Source organism: Hyla sarda, chromosome 6 (genome assembly GCF_029499605.1).
Source record: "Hyla sarda isolate aHylSar1 chromosome 6, aHylSar1.hap1, whole genome shotgun sequence".
NCBI lineage: Eukaryota > Metazoa > Chordata > Amphibia > Anura > Hylidae > Hyla > Hyla sarda.
The window spans coordinates 264056508-264078251 of record NC_079194.1 but is presented as its reverse complement, the minus strand read 5'-3'; the positions used below and the strand labels follow the sequence as shown (position 1 = coordinate 264078251).

The window sequence follows — 21744 nt, the reverse complement described above, 5'->3', positions numbered from 1 at the left end:
GGTCCCTGAAAAATAGTGAGTTTGAAAATTGTGAAAAATTGGAAAACTGCTGCTGAACTTTGAAGCCCTCTGATGTCTTCCAAAAGTAAAAACATGTCAATTTTATGATGCAAACATAAAGTAGACATATTGTATATGTGAATCAAAAAATGTTTTATTTGGAATATCCATTTTACTTACAAGCAGAGAGCTTCAAAGTTAGAAAAATGCTAAATTTTCAAATTTTTCATCAAATTTTGGGATTTTTCACCAAGAAAGGATGCAAGTTACCACAACATTTTACCACTATGTTAAAGTAGAATATGTCACGAAAAAACGATCTCAGAATCAGAATAACTAAAAGCATTACAGAGTTATTAATGTTTATAGTGACAGTGGTCAGATGTGCAAAAAACGCTCTGGTCCAAAATGGCCTGGTCCTTAAGGGGTTAAATATCACTAACTTACTCTGCTCAGGTCATTTGACTGAATTGGGTCCGGCACAGATACATCACCAGGTGCTTGAGCTTCACTTGCCAGATCTGTGCCACAAAACAGGGTGTGCATGTACCCTTAGTTATCTATGTATTTTGTAGTCACTAGAGCTTTAGTACAGCCCTCACCTTTATGTTTACAAAGAATCATCTTCTGCAAGTCTCCTGAGTGCCATCGCCAGGCAGTGGCATCTTGAGACATAAGACAAGATTAGGTCTGTTGTGATGCTGCATAACTATCATAGAGAGAGACCAGCAATGTTACATACAGAAAAGAATAGGAGTGGACAGATTCAAGTTCTCATAACACATAATTACATTTTATTTAGTTAAAAAACATTTCTACAAAATAGTCATATAAAAAGGCTCCCCTGCTTCACATTTAGATTGAACAGCCAGACACATTCTTTAGGTGCAGGAGCCTGTGACCCTGGGATCCTGCCCTTCTACCAGGATGATAGGGAGGTGCCATGTTGGATCATCTCAGTGAGTCAGTCATTTCTTCTGGGGAGTACTCAGCTTCTGCATTCCCTGTATTTTTTCCAGTAATCCAGATATAAAGGCCTGTTTGATAAAGAACTATAGTTAGCATGGCTTTCTATGACAAGCACATGGAAAGGTTTCCATAAAAAGGTCTGTTCAGTGAAAGACAACTTATTCCCTATCCACGGGACAGAGATAAGTGTCTGACCATGGGGGTCCCATCTCCTTAATGGGACCCAGGCACACACTCCAGTCACTCTCTATAGGGGCGCTAGAGATGTCAGAGGAGTCTCTTTGGCGCTCCTATACAAATTAATGGAGTACATACCGCCTGTGGCATGCACTCCTCTCAAGAGCTAGAGTACCATTCAGGAGATTCCCCCCCCCATTATCAGTGGGTTACTGCAGATTTCAATGAAGTCAGCAGGCGCTGAGCTGCAATAATTAACCATGGTCACTATTCAATGTACAGAGCTTTCCGCTTCTGGTTCCATTCACTATGTAAATGATTGCCACAGCTTTGGCAAACAGGAGATCGACAAGGGGTGACTTAACGACACAGCCAATTTTGGCCTTGAGGACACAGGAAATTTTCATTTGTCTTTTCGTTTATTTCTTTCTCTTCTAAGAGCTATAACGCTTTAATTTTTTCAGCTACAGACCCATAGGAGGGCTTATTTTTTGGGCCACCAATTGTTCTTTGTAATGACACCTTTTACCATAAAATCTAGGCCCCATCAATTTTTTTTTTTTTTTTTTTATTTATGGTGAAAAACTGATCCGAAACACACAATTTTGCAACTTTTGAAGTTTGTTTTCACGTAGTGCAATTATAGCAAAACTGACATGTACTCTTCATTCTGTGGGTCAATACGACTAAAATGATACCCATCTTTATGTGCTTTTCTATTATTACTGTTTTGACCTTAAAGGAAAACTGTTAGCCTGATCACCCACTCTAAACACTGGGTTATAGAGTGGGTGACCAGTAGTCCAACAAGGGGTCACTTACTTAATTTTGCCCAGTAGGGCACACAGCAGTAACAGCTCTCACGTCATCAAGAAGTGAAAGCTGTATGTATTCTTACAGCGCATGTGCTCTACTGACAGAGCGCAGTGCTCAAGTGACCGGTGGAGTCACCGAAAATGAATATGCTAATTAAGGAGGCAGCATTAGGAGCTGACGGATGGAGCCAGGGGCAGCCAGTGAGGCCTGCCTACTGTGCGCAATTCAGTAAATTGATCGGCGTGATTTCAGCAGCCCATAACTCAGGATCTACTGGACAAAATTAGGTAAGTGACCACTCGTTGGACTCCTGGTCACCCACTTTTAACACTGGGTTATAGATTTCCTTTTTCAACAATAGTATGTTTTGTCCTCTTCTGACAACTTGTTTTTTTTTCTGTATAGGGGTATGTATGAGGGCTAATTTTTTTGGCGCCGTGGTCTATAGTTTTTATCACTATTTTTGCATATATTACTTTTTGTTCACTTTTTATTTTAATTTTTTCTGGGATGTGACCTCAAAACCAAAGTTTTGGACTTTGGTATTTTTTTTTTTTTTTACCTTTACGCCTTTCAATGTATGGGATTATTAACAATGTTTTAAATACGGAAATTTCCACACGCAGCAATACCAAATATGTCGAATAATTTTTTTCTTTTTTTTTTAAATGGGACAAGAGGGAAATTTAATTTCTTATTGGGGGGAGGGGCTTATACATAAAAAAAAAAAAAAAAAAAAAAATCGGTGATCTACTTCTTTGGTCTGCTCGACGGCAGGCCAGGAAGACTCCATGATGATGGCAGGAGACAGGGGAGGGTAACTCCATCAGTCATTTTGGCTGCTCCAGTTCCCGCAGATGCCTTGATAGTATTGATCACGGCATCTGAGGGGTTAATGGTGGACATCAGTGATCGCTTCATAGCCGCCATGGGACTAAAAAAGTACAGTACAGGTATATCCTGGTGGGCTAAGTACCAGGTATCAAGGGGGTACCTGTACACCCCGTTTCCTCTGAGGGTTAAACTGGTTATATATAAGCATGCATTACATACTACACTAAATGTTGTATTGACAGGGCTACACTTTGAAAGAGTGAAAAAGTTTCCATAACATTTGACAGAATAATTTACAGATTTATCAAACTATGTGAAAAAATTTTTTTTAGATTTTCCCACAGCAACCACAGCTCAGCTAACGGACTCTGGTAAAGTGAAAGCACTTTTTTTTCTCACGCAGTTTGATAAATCTGGGCCATAGACTCCATCTCAGTCAGAAAATCTCCCCACTCTTGACATGTGAAACCTGCACCTCTTTATTGCATATGGTAAGTTTACCACAGGGAATGAGGATATTAAGAGTATGGGGTTGTTCATTAATTGTTAATGTAATGTTTTTTTAGATGGCGTAGGGGCAACCAACAGACATTGAATCACAATTACACAAGTTTTATGCCAGGATTTCACTAAAAAGAATGACTCTCAGTCTGAGCATAATATATATCAGACTGGTATATGAAAGTGCCTATTGTCTGTAGGGACTCCTGTGGAGCTTTGTCAGACTAATAATGGCTTTAACACTATTATTACTTCCATGTATGGGCTTTCTGTTGTTGTTATTTTTCCTGGTATATCAGATGGGAATGAGGTCTGATTCAAAGCATAGTCTTGCTTTATGCAAATTCAAAAGGCGCCTGGCCACATTTCTAGAGTAATAACATTACAGATTATACATACTAGACGTATAGGGATAGAACGTTGATCCAGGGATTTATACTGATTGTTATATTTGAGTCGGGAAGGAATTTTTCCTCTGTCACGGGGCAATTTGAATCAGCTTTTTTTTGCCTTTCTCTGGATCAAAAAAGTAAGGATATAAACTTGTCTTTTTTCTACCTTACAAAATATGCTACCTCCAAGTCAAAGCCAAAGCTTGGTAAAGTACAGTGATCCCCCGACCTACGATGGCCCCGACATACAATCATTTCATCATAAGATTGCCTCTGAGGCCATCGTATTTCGAAGGCAGCATCAACATACAATGCTTTTGTATGTCGGGCCATCGCATAAACGGTTATCTGGCCGGATAGCCGTTTAATGTGCCCCCGTGAGTGTCACTCATGTCACCACGGCTCTGGACCGTCCTCTTCATGCTCCGCTGCATACCAGTCGCTCTCCTTAGTAGTCATCACGTCGCCACGCACGCGGTCCAGTCATGCAATAGGGGCGGCGTGTGCGGCAACGTGATGACAGCAATGGAGAGTGACGATCCATGGCAGCTGTGATGGTTCGGAACAGCGGGGACACGTCAGAATAACTTTGTCTTTTATTATTGCACGGATCCCTAAACATACAATAAATTCAAGTAAAAATGGTTCATTTGGAACCAATTACCACTGTATGTTGAGGGATCACTGTACATTCATAGTAGCATCATGGCTTTACTTCATAGCAAAGCCTTAAAAGATTGTTTTCAATCCTGATGGATCCCACTGACCTACACGAGGTCTGTCAGGATTCCGGTATGTTTTACAGCATAAATAGCAATGCAATATTCTTGCAGTCAAAAATGCCAGGCACTTAGCTATAAAAGTGGAAAATGCTAAAGAAAAGAGACGTACACTCACCTCAGTTGGTTTGTAACAGTCATTGAGAAGTTCCTGAAAAAGAAAGAATGCAGAAATGTCAAGAGGCTGGGATGATTTAATAAACAGCACACACTACTGTACAACTGAATACTAACCTTAACCCGCTCTCCTCTCTGTTCATCAGTTTCCATATCTAATAGTTCATCCACATCAATTTCCAGTTCTGGGATTTCTTCTTCCTGTAAGGACAGACACATTTACCATACAAAATATATAACAACATTTTTCTCACAAGGATGCAATGGTTTCACTAAGATACATGATGCTTATCGGGTGTGACTGCCACATGTTCAATAGGTCACATGTTATGAGATGCAGGAAAAATAACTTTATTCAAGTGAGATGGTGGCATATTTCTAGGCGTAACAAGTTATATTCTCTTGAGACTGACTCTACATAAGGGTCAAACGCAAGCTCCCCAGATACCAGCATTAATAGCTTTGTTACAGTCAGACCCCCGAATTTTTGTGGCGAATAACATGGGAGTGTAATAGGAGCCAGCAGGATGTGTTGAAGGCATTCACTTACTGCAGTAGGATGAACTGTATGCAGCCACTCTAGTGCTCTAGACGATTGTTTCCCAACCAGGGTGCCTCGGGCTGTTGCAGAACTTCAACTCTGAACATGCCCAGACACCCTTTGGTTGTCCGGGCATACTGGGAGTTGTAGTTTTGCAACAACTGCAAGCACCCTGACTGTGAAACACTGGTCTAGACAATTAAGCTACGTGCACACTTAAAATCCAATAATGCTGTTTTACAGTTCAAAATATAGCAGAAAGAGGAAATATTTTTCTCACTGAATTCTAGTGAACTCAATTGTAAAATGTTCTCTTAGTGCCCACACTTACATGTCAAAATATGGCCATATTTTGAGCTGTAAAAAGTACTATAGAAAAAAAAAAGTTTCTATATTATTAGATACCTACTAAATGTGTAGTTGTACGTGGGAAAAGAGTATAGGCATACATTCACAATTCTGTGCTCTTGTCTGACCCTATAACATGAAGAGGAATATGCTTTAAAATTGTCAGAGTAAAGGATGAGTCACAGTAAATTCACATCTATCTAGCTAACCTACCACAGCCACCACACCAACTTGAGTTCTTGTGGCCGATGCTGCACGGAGTCAGCTCTGGGGTAGCAGTAGGAGGCAATGCTATTAGGAATTCATTGCGGCCTAGAAATAGGTTATAGATACCAGAAAAGATATCGAAGCTGCAGTGTACAGCTGACTCCTTGTTCAACAACCAAATTAGTTTCATCAGCTGGAAAATGTATTATTCATTGCTGTCTGTTTTACAGTGCGAAGAGCAGACTGTAAATGTTATGCTGGTTACGCAACTACTCAGCAATTGTTAAAACATTTACAGCATGAGATGTTCAGCTAAACACAGTCACAGCCAGAAAATGTGTCCTGATGGGACAAGACTCCTCTAGAAATACCCAATGACAACACATACAGAGTGATGCTCATATGGCAAGCAAGAGATATACAACATATGACTGGAATATATGGCTCAAAAGCCTCACTGGCTGACCATAGAGACCAATGCATGGATAGCGGGCATAGTCAAGTGGACACTGCAGCTAAACCAATATAGGTAATCATTCCGACAACAAAAATGTATGAAGTTTTAATCGCATTTAGAGCAGCCTGTAATCTTATATTCTGCTTAAAAAGGGAAAGATAGAGAAGAAGCCATGGAGGTGTGAACACCAACTAATAAGGTAACCCATGGGGGTCTTATGTCATGGGAGGGGGAGACAAGAAGGATTGACAGGAACAAAGAACTTACACTATGTAATGATATATTCTCATGAAAATGCTGCATCCATGTACAACAGTCAATAGAGAACTGCTCAGAGAAGTAGAACTTAGTGGAACAAAGTGTAGTGCTGGGTCCTGGCTGTCAATGTCAAAATATCTATTCAAAGAGTGCAAGTGGACCTCTGAGAAACAGCGGGCCAAACGCATGGGATCCAACAATGAGGGGAAACACAACCCAGCCGCTCCATTTTGTGGCTAACTGTTTCTCCTTCTTCATACAGTCAGGTCCATAAATATTGGAACATCTACACAATTCTAAAATTTTTGGCTCTATACACTATGGATTTGAAATTAAACGAACAAGAAGTGCTTTAACTGCAGACTAAACATCAAATGGATAGGAATCCGAAAAATAGGACTCTGCCAGGCGCTTCTCCTCGATAATACCTAATACTTCTACACTAGGAGCGCACCTTTGTTTTCTTTCTCTATTTTAACTGCAGACTGTCAGCTTTAATTTTGAGGGTATTTACATCCAAATCAGGTGAACGGTGTAGGAATTACAACAGTTTGCATATGTGCCTCCCACTTGTTAAGGGACCAAAAGTAATGGGACAAGTGGCTTCTCAGCTGCTCCATGGCCAGGTGTGCGTTTTCCCCTCATTATCCCAATTACAATTAGCAGATAAAAGGTCCAGAGTTCATTTCAAGTGCGCTATTTGCATTTGGAATGTGTTGCTGTCAACTCTCAAGATGCGATCCAAAAAGCTGTCACTAGCAAGCCATCATTAGGCTTAAAAAAATAAATAAATACCCATCAGAGAGATAGTTAAAACAATAGGCGTGGCCAAAACAACTGTTTGGAACATTCTTAAAAAGAAGGAATGCACTGGTGAGCTCAGCAACACCAAAAGACCCGGAAGACCAAGGAACACAACTGTGGTGGTTGACCAAAGAATTCTTTCCCTGGGGAAGAAAATACCCTTCAGAACAGTTGGCCAGATCATGAACACTCTCCAGGAGGTAGGTGTATGTGTGTCAAAGTCAACAATCAAGAGAAGACTTCACCAGAGTGAATACAGAGGGTTCACCACAAGTTCTTCACAGTTCTGGAACAACATCCTATGGACTGATGAGACCAAGATCAACATGGAAAGCTCATGATCCTAAGCATACCACCTCATCAGTGAAGCATGGTCGGGGCAGTGTCATGGCGTGGGCATGTATGGCTGCTAATGGAACTGGTTCTCTTGTATTTATTGATTATGTGACTGCTGACAAAAGCAGCAGGATGATTTCTGAAGTGTTTTGGGCAATATTATCTGCTCATATTCAGTAAAATGCTTTAGAACTCATTGGATGGTGCTTCATAGTGCAGATGGACAATTACCCAAAGCATACTGCAAAAGCAACCAAAAAGTTTAAGGGAAAGAAGTGTAATGTTATGCAATGGCCAAGTCAATCACCTGACCTGAATCCGATTGAGCATGCATTTCACTTGCTGAAGACAAAACTGAAGGGAAAATGTCCCAAGAACAAGCAGGAACTGAAGATAGTTGCAGTAGAGGCCACCACGGATGAAACCCAGCATTTGGTGATGTCTATGCATTCCAGATTTCAGGCTGCAATTGACTGCAAAGGATTTGCAACCAAGTATTAAAAAGTGAAAATTAGATTTATGGATTATTCAGTCCTATTACTTTTGGTCCCTTAACAAGTGGGAGGCACATATGCAAACGGTTGTAATTCCTACTAGGGATCGACAGATTATCGATTTGGCCGATATTCAACTTAGATTTTCTAAGTTATCAGTATCGGCTTTAAATCAATGAATTGCAGCGGCTTTTGTGGTGCCAGAGACCGCCGCTGCCCGCTTCTCTCCCCCTGCCTGTACTGGGGTCCTGAGTCCAACCACCGCCGCTGCCCGATCCCCCTGCCTATCCTCTGGCCACATGCTGCCGCATCGCCTCCCCATCCTCTGGCCATATACCGGCGCTGCCCCATCCACGGTATAATTACCTGTTCTCGGGGTCCGCGCTACTTCTGGCTCCTGCGGCATCCTGTGCTGTTGCTGTGCAATGACGAGTGATGTCCTCAAAACGACGTCACCGTGACAGCGCAGGATGCCGCCAGAAGTAACGCGGACCCCAGGAAAAGGTAATTATAACACCGAGGATGGGGGGGAAGCGATTGGGCAGTGGCGGCGGTATGTGGCCAGAGGATGGGGAGGCAATGGGGCGGCAGCATGTGGACAGAGGATAGGCAGGGGGATTGGGCAGCATCGGTGGTTGGACTCAGGACCCCAGGACAGGCAGGGGGTCCTGAAATGCACAGAATATCGGCATAAATTATCGGCCGGAAAGTTCGTAGAATATCGGTAAAAAATCAATTTCGGTCGATCTCTAATTCCTACACCGTGCACCTGATTTGGATGTAAATACCCTCAAATTAAAGCACATCTTGTTTGTTTCATTTCAAATCCATTGTGGAGGTGTATAGAGCCAAAAATTTTAGAATTGTGTTGATGTTCCAATATTTATGGACCTGACTGTATAGAAAATGGTATGTGCAATGGCTGCTGGAACAATAACAGTTTACTTGTTGTATCGTGCTCCAAAAAAAAAAAAAAAAAAAAAAAACAAACACACACATTTCTGGGCATCCTACAAGTTTGCTGATGGCAAAACCCAACACTTTCTAGACAGGTTTCCTTAGTAAATGCCTTGTGCTTTTTGAAAAGTGTAGGGAACACGCCCATTTTGGTCGCTTAACACTCGGAAAAACCATCAGGAACAGATTAGTAAATAACCCCCAATGTGTCATATTTATGCACTGCGTATAATCAACCCATCCCCTTAAGGACTCAGGGTTTTTCCGTTTTTTTTTTTTTACATTTTTCCTCCTTACCTTTAAAAAATCATAACTCTTTCAGTTTTTTACCTAAAATTCTATGTGACAGCTTATTTTTTGCGCCACCAATTCTACTTTGTAATGACATCAGCCATTTTACCCAAAAATGTACAGCGAAACAGCAAAAAAAAAAATAATAATTATGCGACAAAATTGAAGAAAAAACACAATTTTGTCACTTTTGGGGGCTTCCGTTTTTACGTAGTACATTTTTCGGTAAAAATGACACCTTATCTTTATTCTGTAGGTCCATACGGTTAAAATGATACCCTACTTGTATACTTATGATTTTTTTCAGAAGTACGACAAAATCAAAACTAGAAGCAGTAAAATTTATATGTTAAAAATTGTCATTTTCTGACCCCTATAACTTTTTCATTTTTATGGGGATGGGACGGTGTGAGGGCTCATTATTTGCACCGTGATCTGAAGTTTTTATTGGTACCATTTTTGTTGTGATCTGACTTTTTGATCACTTTTTATTCATTTTTTTTTATGGTTTGAAATGTGACCAAAATTACGCTCTTTTGGACTTTGGAATTTTTTTGCGCGTACGCCATTGACCGTGCGGTTTATTTAATGATATAGTTTTATAGTTCGGACATTTACGCACGCAGCGATACCACATATGTTTATATTTATTTTCATTTACATGTTTAATTTTTTATTATGGGAAAAGGTGGTGTTTTGAACTTTTGTTCAGGAAAGGGTTAATACATATTTTTGTAACTTTATTTTTACACTTTTTTTTGTAATGTTATAGCCCTCATAGAGGGCTATAGTACTGCACACTTTGATTCATTGCACAGATCCCTGCCATGGGTTACCATGGCAGCGATCAGTGTTATCGGCACTTGACTGCTCCTGCCTGGATCTCAGGCACGGAGCAGCCATTCGGGGATCGGACGCCGAGGAGGCAGGTAAGAGCCCTCCCGGTTTCCTGCTCGCTGTTTGGGACGCCGCGATTTCACCGCGGCGGTCCCGAACAGCCCGACTGACTAGCCGGGATAGTTTCACTTTCACTTTAGAAGCGGCGGTCAGCTTTGACCGCCGCTTCTAAAGGGTTAATACCGCACATCACTGCTTCATATCGCGGGAGCCGGCGCAGGACGTAAATATACGTCCTGCGTCGTTAAGGAGTAAAATTTTGCACATAAAATTCCATATGATGGCTTATTTTTTTCCACCACCAATTCTACTTTGCAGTGACGTTAGCCATTTTACCCAAAAATCCACAGAGAAACAGTAAAAAAAATAAAAAAAAATTCATTGTGAAACAAAATTTAAGAAAAAATGCCAATTTGTAACTTTTGGGGTCTTCCGTTTCTATGCAGTGCATTTTTCGGTAAAATAACACCTTATTATTCTGATACCCTACTTATACAGGTTTGATTTTGTCGTACTTCTGGAAAAAAAATCATAACTACATGCAGGAAAATTTATACATTAAAAATTCTCATCTTCTGACCCCTATAACTTTTTATTTTTCCGCGTACGGGCCGGTATGAGGGCCATCATCTGAAGTTTTTATCGGTATCATTTTTTGTATTGATCGGATTTTTTGATCGCTTTTTATAAATTTTTTCATGATATAAAACGTGACCAAAAATACGCTATTTTGGACTTTGGAATTTTTTTGCGTGTACGCCATTGACCGTGCGGTTTAACCCCTTAACGCAGAACAGGTATACACGTCGGCTGCTGAAATGGGTTCGCGCAGAGCGACTGGTATACCAGTCGTTCACATATTTGCAGCTGCTGCTGCATCCCGGGGGCTGAACTAATCACCTCCGGTTGTCTCCGGCAGGTGAGAAGTTCTGCTTAATTAACAAAATATTTTTATTTTTTTTTTATAATTCGGACTTTTCTGCACGCGGCGATACCATGTTTATTTTTATTTACACTTTTTTTAATGGGAAAAGGGGGGTGATTCAAACTTTTATTAGGGAAGGGGGTTACATGACTTATTAACTATTTATTTTCACTTTTTTTTTAATTTTTTTTTTGTAGTGTTATAGCTCCCATAGGGGGCTAATGCATATTGCATATATATATATTTTTTTTTTTACGCTTTTTTTTAGATCCATAGGGGGCTATAACATGCAATCTTTAGATTGCATACATTGATCAATGTTACTACATAGAACAGCATTGATCAGTGTTATCGGTGCTCTATTGCTCCAGCCTGCCATGGTTGACCAAAGCTTTGGAGCACCTATCGGACGGTGAGGAGGACGGCAAGAGACCTCCCACAGTCTTCCCAGCTCGTCAGGATGCCGCAATTTTGCAATGGCAGTCCCGATCAGCTCACTGAGCTAGCCAGGAATAGGATTTGCCGCATTAAGAAACCGCAAATAACTTTGATTGCGGCATCTAAAGGGTTAATGCAGGACATCAGCGATGTCCGACATTAGTCGATGGTCCTGGTTAATGACGCGTGCTCAGCTGCCGAGCATGTGTCATACACCAAGAGTCCACAGTGGAAGTAAATATGCGTCCATAGCGGGAATTTTTTAGCAATGGTTGTAAGCTTGAACACAGCCTGTTTCTTACAGGGAAGCATTATCGGTGCGTTGTTGTAATATTACAATTTTTCTATTAGTTTAGGTGTCGCAGTGTAGCCCTAGCCTTAACCCCTTAAGGACTCAGGGTTTCTGTTTTTTTGCACTTTTGTTTTTTCCTCCTTACATTTTAAAAATCATAACCCTTTAAATTTTGCATCTAAAATTCCATATTATGGCTTATGTTTTGCGCCACAAATTCTACTTTGCAGTGATATTAGTCATTTTACCAAAAAATCCACAGCGAAACAAATAAAAAAATTAAAAAAAAATTAATTGTGCAACAAAATTGAAGAAAAAAATTCAAATTTTGTAACTTTTGGGGGCTTCAGTTTCTACGCAGTGCATTTTTCGGTATAACTGACACCTTTTCTTCTGTAGATCCATACGATTTAAATGATACCTTTCTTATATAGGTTTGATTTTGTCTTATTTCCAGAAACAATCATAACTACATGCACGGAAATGAATACGTTTAAAATTGCCATCTTTTGACCCCTATAAATTAATTTTTCTGCGTACATGAGCTGAAGTTTTTAGCGGTACATGTATTGGTCATACTTTTTGATCGCTTTTTATTCATTTTTTCATGACATAAATAGTGACCAAAAATACACAATTTTGGAATTTGGAAATTTTTTGCGCAGACGCCATTGACCGAGCGGTTTAATTAAGAATATATTTCTTATAGTTTGGACATTTCCGCACGATACCACAAGTTTATTTACAGAGTTTTTTTTTTTTTTTAAATGGGAAAAGGGGGGTGATTCTTCCTTTTATTAGGGAAGGGGTTAAATGATCTTTATTAGCTTTTTTTCACACTTTATTTTTTTGCAATGTTTTAGCCCCCTCTAGTGGCTATAACACTGCACACACTGATATTCTACACAGATCACTGCCATGCATTAACATGGCAATGATCAGCGTTATCGGTGGTCAATTGCTCAAGCCTGGATTTCAGGCTTGGAGCAATCAATCGCCGATCAGACGCGGCGGAGGCAGGTAACAGACCCTCCGCTCCCGTTCTAGCTGATCGGGACATCGCAATTTCACCCCAATGGTCCTGATCAGCCCGACTTGAGCTGCCGGGAGTGTATTTTTGTTACTTTAGATGCGGCAATTAACTTTGAATGCCGCGTCTAAAGGGTTAATAGCGCACTGAACAACGATCGGTGCTGCAGGCTATTGGCCCAGGGTCCCGGCTTTCATTAGCCGCCAGGACCGACCCGCTAAGACCATTATAGACCAGGACCGGGCGCGGGTTATACAGGTATGCCCTGCGCCCTTAAGAGGTTAAATGAGTACTGCAGCCATAGACAATTTATCCCATATTCCGTACGGGGACCCGTAACTGCACAGCTAATGCTCGGGTCATCGACCTCACTAAGAGGTAAATGTACGTCCCGATGCGTTAAATTACCAACGTATTAGGATGTACATTTAAGTCCATAGTCCTTAAAGGGTAACTCCCACCATCCTCTTTTTTTTCTTCTTTTCAGTCCCTGCCTATTGCCCATCTATCCCTAACCCCCTCCCTGCCTTTATTTTTATTTTTTTTATTATCTTAAAAATGTCACTTTGTCTGCCTGTTAGTGTGCTCACTACCAGGCAGACTTCCCCAGCAGGCACCACGTCACTGATGCGTGCTGGGGGCCGACTTCCGCCCTTAGTTCTCCTTACAGGGTGCCTCCAGCTGTTTCACCACTACAACTCCCAGCATGCCCTGACATCTATTTGCTGTCAGGGCATGTTGGGAGTTGTAGTGGTGAAACAACTGGAGGCACCCCGACCAATATCGCCCCCCCCCCCCCCCCCTCACCTGTGCCGGACCATGAGCGGGGGTCCATAGCAAGCAACAAGCGTGTGCCCGGCTTCCTGTCATGCCCATACACTCTGGAAACTGTCTCTATGTTTCTGGAGGATTGAAAGTCCTCCAGAACCATAGAGAGAGTTACCAGAGTGTAGGAGCAAGACAGTGTTTATTTCATGACAGTGCCCATTTAACAACAGGGGTTTAACAAAATAGGCATGTTAAAAATTGTCCTATTCTAACCCCCTAGAACTTTCTCTTATTTTTTTGTATACATTGCTGTATGAGGGACCATTTTTTGAAACGTGGGATGTAGTGTCACCAAAAATCAGCAATTTTAGATTTTGGAATTTTTTTACATTTAAAATTACATTGTAATAGTTCAGACATTTCCACACAGCGATGCAAAATTAGCTTTATATATTTTTTTTTTTTTTATTTAGACAATTTTTTTTCCATTCCTCATAGGGGACTAAATAACAATTTATTGCATTGGTATAGCACTGATCAGTGATCCCCTTGTATAGTCTGCCTAAAGGCAAACCATACCAGTGGATGGCAGGAGGGCAGCATGGAGCAGGTAGGTAGAGCTCTTGTCCCCATCTTGACGCCTCAGACCCCTGCAATTGTGCTCCAATGAGTCTCACAAAGCCCCCCTAATGCTTTAAACTTCTTTCACACTACAAAATTACTCATTTATTTTGTGACGGAAGATAGTAACGGGAGAAATAGTGCATGAACTATTTATTCCGTTCATTCTCCCATCACAAAATAACGTCCTTTATTAATAACGGGCTAACGGGTTAAAACGGCTATTAGAAAAATCCCATTGACTATAATGGGATTTTCTAACAGACGTTTAGGATTTTGTAACTGCCATTTTACAGCTGATTTTCAGACAGAACTTCGTACGGATCTTTAAAACGGAGTAATTTTGTAGTGTGAAAGAAGCCTTAGATGCCGTGATCAGTATTGATAACAGCATCTAAAGAGGGTGAATGACGGATTTCAGGGTGATTTCTGATGTCTGTGATTATTCATGAGGTACAGTCTGCTGATAACAGAAGCTGGCTTGTTCTGACCACAGTGTAAGGAGACGCGGTAATAGTGGAACCCTGCGACTTACATGTATATCGCTGTGCGCTAAGTACCAAACATGTACGTTGCAGGTGGGGGTTACAGTGATGTTTCAATGTTTGGCAATAGTGTAAGTCATAACACACAAATAAGGGATGTTTACTCTAGTCCAGTGACCTTACTTAAATCAAGAAGTCAGAGAGATGAATTGCTGTAACTCCCATTCATTTCCATGGCTCATAAAGCATTGTGGCACATACCTTTTTGTTTTCTGATCCCACATCATAAAACTACCAGAAAAAAGAACATTACCTACTGCTAGGCCTTGACTGCTAGTTTCTATTTCCTGGCAGACAGGGCCAGAAACCACCACCGAACAAAACACGATCTTCACCAAGTAAGTGCTCCTTTCAATGTCACCAACCAGTCACTGCTTGTGCATGGGAAATACATCTGTTTTATTGGCCTTACCCTATAAGCAGCAATACTGTAAAATTTTAAACAGGTCACCCTCCATTAACCATGTGCACAATAGGAATCTACTGTATGGATAAATTCCTAGTAGGCATCTGCAATCTAAAAAGGTAAATACACATGGAAGGGATTTTCTGTGTAAAATTTCTACAGAAATCTAGGGACAACTATGTACCAAAGTGTGTGGGGTTTTCAAAAATTTCCCTGAGAAAAACAGTAAAAAAAATAAATAAAAATAAATAAATATAAAATCCCTACACTCACCTCCTTAGTTACAGCGGGTGTATAGAGACGGGCATTGATTTACATTCCCAATACTGTAACATTAACATATTCTTGCAGATTAATTTTTCTGTTAAATTCAATAGGGCTTCAAATCTGGGCACTTTACGCAGAAGCTGCCACACTGTGGATTGTAAAAACCGCCATGCTGGGTCAATTTTCGTGCCAAATTCCATACCTGATCTTTTATACCCACCAAGTGTATAAGATCAGGCATTGAATTTGGCATGAAAATTGACCCTGCACTGTGGTTTTTACAATCCACAGAGTGACAGCTACTGTAATCCACTGCTGATTCTCAGTGACAGATTATAATCTACAGTATGATATCAACATCGTAGATTATAATTTACAGTACAATACTAATGTGGATGATTATAATCTCTCTCATATATATATATATATATATATATATATATATATATATATATATATATATCTCTCTATCTATCTATATATGTAGAAAAACAGCAGCACTCCAGGATATAAGTGAATAATGTGTGGCTTTATTCACCAAAACATCAGAGATTGCGACGTTTCAGCCTTCTCACAAGGAGTTTGTCAAGCCTTGTGAGAAGGCTGAAACGTCGCAATCTCTGATGTTTTGGTGAATAAAGCCACACATTATTCACTTATATCCTGGAGTGCTGCTGTTTTTCTACATATACTTTTGGGACCGAGTCAACCAGCTAGCACCACAGTCAACCCGGTTGTGCTGCCCGCTGCGCTCTCTCTCTCTCATATATATATATATATATATATATATATATATATATATATATATAGAAAAAAAATCGATTCGCGATTATCACGATTTTTTTCATTTGGCGATACTGAATCGATTCAAAATATTTTTGAATAGATTCTTTTAGGGATGTGGATTTTATATCTCCTGACGCCCGGAACAGCATGTCCCGGGCATCAGGAGATACAAATTCCACATTTGTGGAGCCGTGCAGGCAGGATCGGATGCGGTGGCGCTCTAGGTGTATGGAGCGGGCTCCGACTCGTGCCCGCTCCGTACTCTGCGACCCCCGGCTGATTTCAGTAGCCGGGGGCCGCTGATGCATCACCGCCGCTAGTATCCAGCATGCGGTGCTCTGCATTTTGTATGGAGCGGGCTCCGGACTCGTGCCCGCTCCATACTCTGCAGCCCCCGGCTGTTCTCAGTAGCCGGGGGCCGCCGCTAATAGCCAGCATGCGGCGATCGCCGCGGCTGGCTATTAAAGGAGTACTCCGGCGCGCACTTTTCTCGTTTTATCCCGTCCGGGCTGCAAAATAAAAGAAAACGCACTCTCTCTTACCTGCCAACGAGCCCCCGGAGCTCCGGTACAGTTGTTTGGTCCCCGGGCTGTATTCTTCTTACTTCCTGTTAGTCCGGCACGTCACACGGAGCTTCAGCCTATCACCAGCAGAGGCGGGACATCGCTGCGGCCAGTGATAGGCTGAAGCTCCGTGTGACGTGCCGGGCTAACAGGAAGTAAGAAGAATACAGCCCGGGGACCGAACACCTGTACCGGAGTGTACCGGAGCTCCGGGGGCTCGTTGGCAGGTAAGAGAAAGTGCGCTCTCTTTTATTTTGCAGCCCGGACGGGATAAAATGAGAAAAGTGCGTGTTGGACTACTAGATCGCCGCTGTCAAAGCTGACATCGGCGTCTATTGGGATCTATCGGGATATATCGTGATATATCGTCACCTAGACGGTATCGCGATATATCGAATCGCCGCACTGGTATCACGATTCTAATCGTATCGCCAAATTCTTGGCGATTCACACCCCTATTATATATATATATATATATATATATATATATATATATATATATATATACACACACACACATATATACATATACATACAAACACACACACATATACATACACACACACACAAACACACACCGTATTTATCGGGGTATATCATGCACCGGCCTATATCACGCACCCTCATTTTACCAAGGATATTTGGGTAAAAAAAGTTTTTTACACAAATATCCATGGTAAAATGAGGGTGCATGTGTGCGCGTGTATACCCCGATACACCCCCAGGAAAGGCAGGGGGTGAGAGGCCGTCGCTGCCCGCTTCTCTCCCCCTGCCTTTCCTGGGGTCTAGAGCCCTGCTGCCGCCGCTTCTCTCCCCCTGGCTATCGGTGCCGCTGTCCGTTCTCTCCCCCTGACTATCGGTGCCGGCGCCCCATTGCCGGCGCCGATAGCCAGGGGGAGAGAAGCGGCGCCGGCAATGGGGCAGTGGCGCCGACAGCCAGGGGGAGAGAAGGGGCAGCGGCACCCATTGCCGGCGCCGCTGCCCCGTTGCCTCCCACCATCCCCGGTTGCATAATTACCTGGTCAGGTCCGCGCTGCGTCAGGCCTCCGGTGTGTGTCCCCTGCGTCGTTGCTATGCGCGGGGCACTGACGTCAGGCGCCACGCCGTGCAGCGAATAGCAATGACGCAGGGGACGCACACCGGAGGCCTGAAGCAGCGCGGACCCGACCCCGGCAACAGGTAATTATGCAACCGGGGATGGGGGGAGGCAATGGGGCAGCGGCGCCGGCAATGGGTGCCGCTGCCCCTTCTCTTCCCCTGTCTGTCGGCGCCGCTTCTCTCCCCCTGGTTATCGGCACCGGCAATGGGGCGCTGGCACCGATAGTCAGGGGGAGAGAACGGGCAGCGGCGCCGATAGCCAGGGGGAGAGAAGGGCCGGCAGCAGGGCTCTATACCCCAGGGCAGGCAGGGGCAGAGAAGCCGGCAGCGCTGGCTGTCTCTGCACCTGCAAAGCCGCTGCAGTTCATTGATTTAAAGCGGCCGCTTTAAATCATTGAACTGCAGCGGCTTATCGCCGTATAACACGCACATAGACTTTAGGCTAAAAATTTTAGCCTAAAAAGTGCGTGTTATACGCCGATAAATACGGTATATATAACTCAATGTGTGTATGTTTCAGCATCACGTCTAAACGGCTAAAGATATTAACATGAAACTTGGCACACATGTTACTTATATGTCAACAACAAACATAGGATAGGTGATTTAACCCTTACTCACCCCCATTTGCCAGGGGCGGGGTTTATGTTTAAAGTCCTATACAAGTCTATGGGAAATATATGTTACTGCATAACTTCCAAACGGCTGGAGATATTTCGATAATACTTGGTCACATGTTACTTATATGTCCACTTAAAATATAGGATAGTTAATTTAACCTTTAACTACCCCCATTTGTGAGGGTCAGAGTTTTTGTTTAAAGTCCCATGCAAATCAATAGGAAATGTATGTTCCCACATAACTTCCGTACCGCTGGAGATATTTCAATACCTGGTACACATATTACGGGTTGGGATAGGAGGACCCAGACAGGGGGACCGGGACAAGAGGTCGGGATATGACAACAATATATGACGAGATATGAAGTCAAAAGCTTCCTCCTTTGTTTATTTTCCTCCCCAACAAGGATTAGGAAGGAAAAACCGGGCAACGCCGGGTACTCAGCTAGTCTACAATAAAATAAAATAGTAGATTCAATTTAGAGTATGATACTAATGTGGAGGATTATAATCTGTAGTATGGTATTAATCTGGAGTTTTATAAACTAGAGGTATTAGGCTAATGTGGATTATGATTTAAAGTTTGATACTTGGAGAATTATAATCATAAATACAATACAATTATAATCTTAAATACAATGGAGCACTAATCTACAGTATACTTTGACTGTATAGATTATTAACTATAGTACAACACTAATATGGAGTATTATAATCTACTACAGCATGATACTAATATGGATTATAATCTATAGTTTGGTTATCCTTGCTCTGTGCACTCTCCTGGGGATGTGACCATACTAGGAGAAGATGCCAGCCCTCTGTGTCCTCCACGGCTGTCACATGCTCATGACAGGTGTCCCCAGCTGTTCCCAGGACTCAGGATGGCATGAATAGGCACACACTGCCAGCGTACACCCTGCCTGTATTGCTGTCTCACTAGATATCCCTCCCGCGCATGGGGCACATCAGACACTAATGCCACCCAACCTGCCACCTGAACTCCTCTATTGTCCAAGACAATGCCTATTGGTGGTCTGGCAGGGGAGGGGTGCCCTCACCTGGCAGTCATACAGCCCCACCAGCTGCTCCAGGATCCACTCCTCCAGCCTTAGCCTCTTTCTCAGCTCCTTGCGGTCATACTTGACTGTCACTTTGCCCGGGTGTCGTCTCTCGGGCTCCTCTGCTGTTTCTCCCGGCGACTGGAAGTACACCCGGGGGGAGGTGGGTTGGGGGCCAGAGCCGGGGCTACTGAGGGCGGCCATGGGGCAGGAAACCAGACACAGTCCGGGGAGGGAAGAGACAGAGGTCACACACAAAGACAGGCTGGCACTTCTGCAAAGAACGGATAAGTGACAGTCACCGGGAGAAGAGACTGGGGGCGCTCACAGACACCGGTCCATAACGTGAAGTCTCCAGACAGATAAAGGTTAATAGTCCGGGGTACAGGGCTCTCCTCTCTGCAGTATCCGACTTACAGAGCTGTCTCCCCCATAGCGAGCTCAGCCGTCTCTGCCCCACGTGGAACACTCCCGGGCACAGCTGCCGTCTCTTTTCCTTCCTGTCTGTCTCTCCTTTGTTTCTGCCCGTCTCTCCCAGTTCCTCCCTTTCCCCCGCCTCTTAAAGAGACGCCCCCCTCCTCCTGAGCTGTCTCTCAGCTGTCCCTTTCTTAGGAGACACGCGGCTTTTCCCTGCGCCCTCACTGGGGTCCTTGTCTCCTTCTCTGAGGGTGTCCACACATGGGGGGTCGTCACTGGAGTCTGTGCGGACTTGGTGGACAGGACACTTTACTGACTTCATTGTGTACCTGAAAGTGTTGCAAACTAAAAATGGGCGCACAGAATGGACAACTTTTTGCATGCAAATGTGGCTCAGTGCATGTTGAGGTGCTGCCCACCTAGAGAGGCCGTGGCATAGCAATGTACTGCTGTTATTAGACATGGCTCTCCTGCTGTGACTGTACATGGGACCCTGCGGTGGCACCCCTTCTATGACCATATGTGGGAGCCTGTGGTGGCGCCAATGCTAAGCCCAGGCTGCACTTCCTCTGTTTCCTGCCATATATTCTATCACGCCTCAGTACCAAAATGGTGCCAAACACTGTGGCATAGCATGAGTTGCTAGCTCCCAGGGGTGCCCCTTTATTTTTGAGAGATCTTTTTAAAACTTTCCCCCCTCCTTCAAACATTCAATCTTAACCCTGTTACTGAAAAAAAAACATTTCTGGATAGCCCAGTGCAGCCAACTAGTGACACATCTCTTATCTCCCCTTTATCTCCAAACTCCTGGAACATTTGGTCTATTCCCGCCTAATCCGCTATCTCTTTGAGCACTCACTCCTCGACCCCTTCCAGAAACAGCCTTAACCAAAGTCTATAATTCTTCTGACTGCCAAATCTAATGGCAATTTCTCTCTCTTGATTCTCCTAGACCTCTCTGTGGCTTTTGACTGTTGATCACCAACTCCTCCGCTCCATTGGTCTTAACCGCTTAAAGAACATGTGCGGTGCTCACTTTTCTTATTGTATCCGTTCCGGGCTGCAATAAAAAAGAAAATAAGCTTTCTCTTGCCTGCCTACGCTCCCCCGGTGCTCCGGTACAGGCGTTCGGTCCCCGGGCTGTATTCTTCTTACTTCCTGTTAGCCCGGCACGTCGCACGGAGCTTCAGCCTATCACTGGCCGAGGCGGGACATCGCTGCGGCCGGTGATAGGTTGAAGCTCCGTGTGACGTGTCGGGCTAACAGGAAGTAAGAAGAATACAGCCCGGGGACCGAACACCTATACTGAAGCACCGGGGGAGCCTAGGCAGGTAAGAGAAGATTTGTTTTCTTTTATTTTTCAGCCCGGAACGGATAAAATAAGAAAAGTGAGCACCGGGTCCTACAGTGAAAATTGGCTGGGTCCTTAAAGGAGATTTTAAGGACCCAGCCAATTTTCACTGTAGGACCCGGCCATTTTTTGCACATCTGACCACTTTCACTTTAAGCATTAATAACTCTGGGATGCTTTTACCTTTCATTCTGATTCCGAGATTGTTTTTTCGTGACATATTCTACTTTATGTTAGTGGTAAAATTTTGTCGATACTTGCATCATTTCGTCATTTCTTGGTGAAAAATGTAAAAATTTTATGAAAAAATGTAAAAATTTTCCTTTTTTTTTTTTTTTTTTTACTTTGAAGCTCTCTGCTTATAAGGAAAATGAATATTCC

At 42.9% G+C, this 21744-nt stretch overlaps 1 protein-coding gene across 1 annotated transcript; it reads right to left on the bottom strand.

Annotated features, from left to right (window-relative positions):
- Positions 1-771: 771 nt before the first annotated feature.
- PPP1R14B (protein phosphatase 1 regulatory inhibitor subunit 14B) lies at positions 772-20193 on the bottom strand. The gene is made up of 4 exons (XM_056527180.1): positions 19596-20193; positions 4703-4786; positions 4587-4619; positions 772-1037 (listed from the first exon to the last, which is right to left on the bottom strand). Exons 1-4 carry the CDS (start codon positions 19797-19799, stop codon positions 969-971), a joined length of 390 nt encoding a protein of 129 aa, XP_056383155.1. The 5' UTR covers positions 19800-20193; the 3' UTR covers positions 772-968.
- Between the last annotated feature and the right edge of the window lie 1551 nt (positions 20194-21744).

Coding starts and splice junctions, on each gene's coding strand:
- PPP1R14B (XM_056527180.1), bottom strand. CDS start 19,799: ATGGCCGCCCTCAGTAGCCCCGGCTCTGGCCCCCAACCCACCTCCCCC. Junction 4,787..19,595: donor TGGGGCTGTATGACTGCCAG/GTGAGGGCACCC, acceptor CTGTCCTTACAG/GAAGAAGAAATCCCAGAACT. Junction 1,038..4,586: donor ACTGTTACAAACCAACTGAG/GTGAGTGTACGT, acceptor TTTATCAAACAG/GCCTTTATATCTGGATTACT.